Source organism: Triticum aestivum, chromosome 3B (assembly GCF_018294505.1).
Source record: "Triticum aestivum cultivar Chinese Spring chromosome 3B, IWGSC CS RefSeq v2.1, whole genome shotgun sequence".
NCBI lineage: Eukaryota > Viridiplantae > Streptophyta > Magnoliopsida > Poales > Poaceae > Triticum > Triticum aestivum.
The window spans coordinates 422,516,025-422,519,803 of record NC_057801.1 but is presented as its reverse complement, the minus strand read 5'-3'; the positions used below and the strand labels follow the sequence as shown (position 1 = coordinate 422,519,803).

At 43.0% G+C, this 3,779-nt stretch overlaps 1 protein-coding gene across 1 annotated transcript; it reads right to left on the bottom strand.

Moving 5' to 3' along the window:
• Positions 1–1,122: 1,122 nt before the first annotated feature.
• LOC123070163 (myosin IC heavy chain) lies at positions 1,123–3,567 on the bottom strand. Its single transcript, XM_044493198.1, has 4 exons — positions 3,264–3,567; positions 2,006–2,324; positions 1,742–1,800; positions 1,123–1,400 (listed from the first exon to the last, which is right to left on the bottom strand). The coding sequence occupies exons 1-4, from the start codon at positions 3,490–3,492 to the stop codon at positions 1,360–1,362; spliced, it is 648 nt and encodes a 215-aa protein (XP_044349133.1). The 5' UTR covers positions 3,493–3,567; the 3' UTR covers positions 1,123–1,359.
• Between the last annotated feature and the right edge of the window lie 212 nt (positions 3,568–3,779).

Here is a 3,779-nt window from a genome sequence, read left to right as displayed (position 1 = left end):
AGAAAATATAAACTCGGTTTGGAAGGATATGTGGAAGCTGAAAATAGCAGGGAAGATAAAACATTTTGCATGGAAAGTTTTGCATGGCGCCCTCCCATGCTTTGGTGTATTAGCAAGCCGACACATTTCATGCTCAGCTCAATGTCCAGTTTGTTTAGTCGGAGCGGAAGACATTCAACACTGCTTATTTAGGTGCCGACGAGCGACGGATGTTTGGGAGCGGCTGGGCTTGCTACAAGTCATACGGAAAGCTGTCGCCGAGGACAGATCAGGATCTATTACGATGGAAATTTTATCAAAGCTTCAGGGCAATGATGCGGAGGTACCAACGGCGGAGCTTGCTGTTGTAGCAGCATGGTATATATGGTGGCAGCGCCGACAGATAGTAAAGGGAGTCAAAGTCTAAACGCCAGAAAAAACTGCAGTAGCCATCAAGGTTTTGGCGACAAATTACCTCATGTCAACTATACCCAAAGGACCAATAAGGAAGAATGACCACATGTGGAGGAAACCGAGATATGGGATCGTGAAGATAAATGTTGATGCTTCCTTTCAGTATGAAACACTTTCAGGTGCTTGTGCTGTTGTGGCTCGGGACGACCGGGGTGATTTTATTGCTGCAGCAAGTTGGTTTGTTCCAAACATCAGTGGAGTTGACTCAGCTGAGCTAACTGCCATCAAAAACGGGATATACTTGGCAACTCACATTGGATGCAACAACATAGAAATTGAATCAGATTGTTCGTTCGCAGTGGACTCGCTGAACCAAGTTGATGATTATTTAGGCCCGAAGGTAGCTATCATCACAGAGTGTAAACAATTTATGATGGACTTTGCGTCCATATCCTTCAAACATTGCTATAGAGAGGCCAATCAGGTGGCAGATGAATTAGCAAAGAACTCTTTTACTACTAGATCCTCGAGTTCTTGGGATGATGAGATCCCTGATTTTATTTCTCATCTGCTTGTAAATGACATGTATATTATTTGAGAAATAAAGTCTATTTGCAGTCAAAAAAAAAAACTAGGAAGATGGTTGTATATGTAGCGCACGACGGGCTAGCTCGACGTGTTATATTCATCACACACACAAAAAAGTTATATTCTCCAAATATGGCATGATAACAGAAAATCCACAGTAGTATAAAGTGTCATGATAACACCAAGATTCCATAGATTCGACCATGGGTCCTCAAAATGGCAGGTCACATCTTCCAGGTACAAAAGCAAGAAAATAGAATGCAGTATACAACAAAAGAATAGTGCGTCTTTCAACTTTGGGGCACAAAGTGAATATAAGAATCCACCGAGATTACAAGAGCTATACATTGTACAGGGAGCTACCAAAATGATTCTGAATCATGGCTTCTCCTTGAGGGTGATCCTAGTTTTAACGCTTCCTGGATTGGGAATTGCAGAACATGAGAATCCATCGAGCAAAACATTTCAATATACTCCCTCCGTCCCAAAATAAGTGTCATTGGTACAAAGTTGAGACACTTATTTTGGAACGGAGGAAGTAGTTGTTAGTAGGAGCAATGGCAATTAAAAGAATGCATTTTACACTTCTTGTGTAATAGAGAAGAGATATAGATTAGGTTAATCAATCAAGAATCAATGGAAACGGTAGCTTGTCCCATGAAACCTACTAAATGTCTCAGCCACCCTTAATAATGATAAAACGAAGGGCATGCTCATAACACATTGTGCAATATACTGCAATGTCAGCAATAATACGTACCATCAGCTTCTTCAAATTCAACTTCTTTAATCACTTCGGCAGCAGCATGGTACTCAAACCTGCAGAAAGACAGCATTGAAGAACTGGACTAGCACACCACTAAAAGCAGTAGATGTTTGCAGACATCTAAGATTTTGAATCAAAGCCTTGGGCCAGGTGCAATTATTAACATGAAGCCTTGGGCAAAAGTGTGAGACACAAATGTACAAACTAACCGTTATGGTTACAGGAAGCAATGTGTAAGCTTAATAAGAAAACTTTTACCTGTTAGAGGAAGCCACCTCAGGTTCATACTCAGATGTGCTCTTGATAGCCTTAACTATAACATCAACAATTTCTTTCTTTCTAGTGCTGGCCATTAAACAATCATACTCGGTCGGCACAATGATTGCGAAGAAGTTATCACTGAGCTTGCTTATACATAGCTTATCAACAGCTGCAAGTGCTATTCTTCTCTTCAATATATCAGCATCAGGGTCGACAAGGTAGAGAGCAAAGTCTGTGATCACAAGGATGCGCCTTTTCATCTTTCCTGACTGAGTGAACTTCAACACCTTGTCCGCAAATAGAACTTTGTTATCCCCTGCAATATACCAAGGATCACCTTACATGCTTACGGACTGAGGTTATGCGGTACCGAATGCTCGCGGTGTTGTCCACGAACAGGACACTTGCTAGCGACAACCAACAATGGCCATACATATGGTGCATACTCTTTCAGACTTACACAGCTAGGAGCATACGATAATGCGCTAGATCAGTACTCCCTCCGTTCCTAAATACAAGTCTCTTTAGAGATTTCAATATGGACTACATACGGAGCAAAATGAGTGAATCTACACTCTCGAATATGTCTATATACATCCGTATGTAGTTCATATTGAAATCTCTAAAAACACTTACATTTAAGAACGGAGGGAATACTTAATATTCAAGAATGCATAGAGAAGATACCATTAGTTACTACTCCCTCCGTCCCAAAATACTTGTCGGAGAAATGGATAAAAATAGATGTATCTACAACTAAAATACATCTAGATACATCCATTTGTCCAACAAGTATTTCCGGACGGAGGGAGCATGTTGCACCCCACCACCTGTCAATGCAGTAATGGCAGAACTGACAAGTACTCCCTCCGTAAAGAAATATAAGAGCGTTTAGATCACTATTTTAGTGATTAAACACTCTTATATTTCACAGAGGGAGTAGGACACTAAGAAAAAGACATAAAATGCAGTAGAACTCTAGTCCCTTTATTATATCATACAAAGATACACATAAAATATTTGATCCAATCGCTCTGCTACCGGGCTAAACTCGCCAAGTTCAGACAACCCAAGATGTGATTTGACCATTCAAGTTAGCGCAATTCACACCGGGTAAATTCACATGGGGACTACCGAACGCACCGGATCCATTTCAGAAGACTACCACGAACCGAATCAGTCGATCTCCAACAAGACCACACTCAAAGTATACTACTCGGAAATAATCAATGGTGCAGAAAGAGAGGCACGGCACCTTGCTTGGACAGGATCTTGGCCAGGCACGGGTCGCTGTGCACGCCGATGTAGTCGCCCTTGCAGTCGCGGTAGACGGCCGCGCGGCGCCGCACCTTGGCACCCATGAGCATCCCGGCCGCGGGAACCATTTCCGCCGCTTCGCCGATTGCCACCGCCGGCGGGGGAGGGGGCGGGTCAGCGCGCTCGGGCTCCACCTGGATCCGCCTGAGAGGCCGGAATCGATCCATCGGCGAGAGCGACTTGGGGAAACCACGCAACAGGTGAGAAGGGCTTTTTCTTTTTCTTAGAACAGACAAAAGGAGGGCTCTGGCCGCTAGTGACTTTCAACTTGGGCTTTGTTACCGAAGTGATGGGCTTTGCCTGGCCTAAAGTCTAGCGGAAGAAGTCCATATTTCACCCCAAAATGTAGTTTGTCTCAAAAAAAAAAAAACCCCAAAATGTAGTGTTGTCTCGAAAAAAAAAAACCAAATGTAGTGTGATGGACGAATACCCCCTGAACTCCAATTTGGTATGA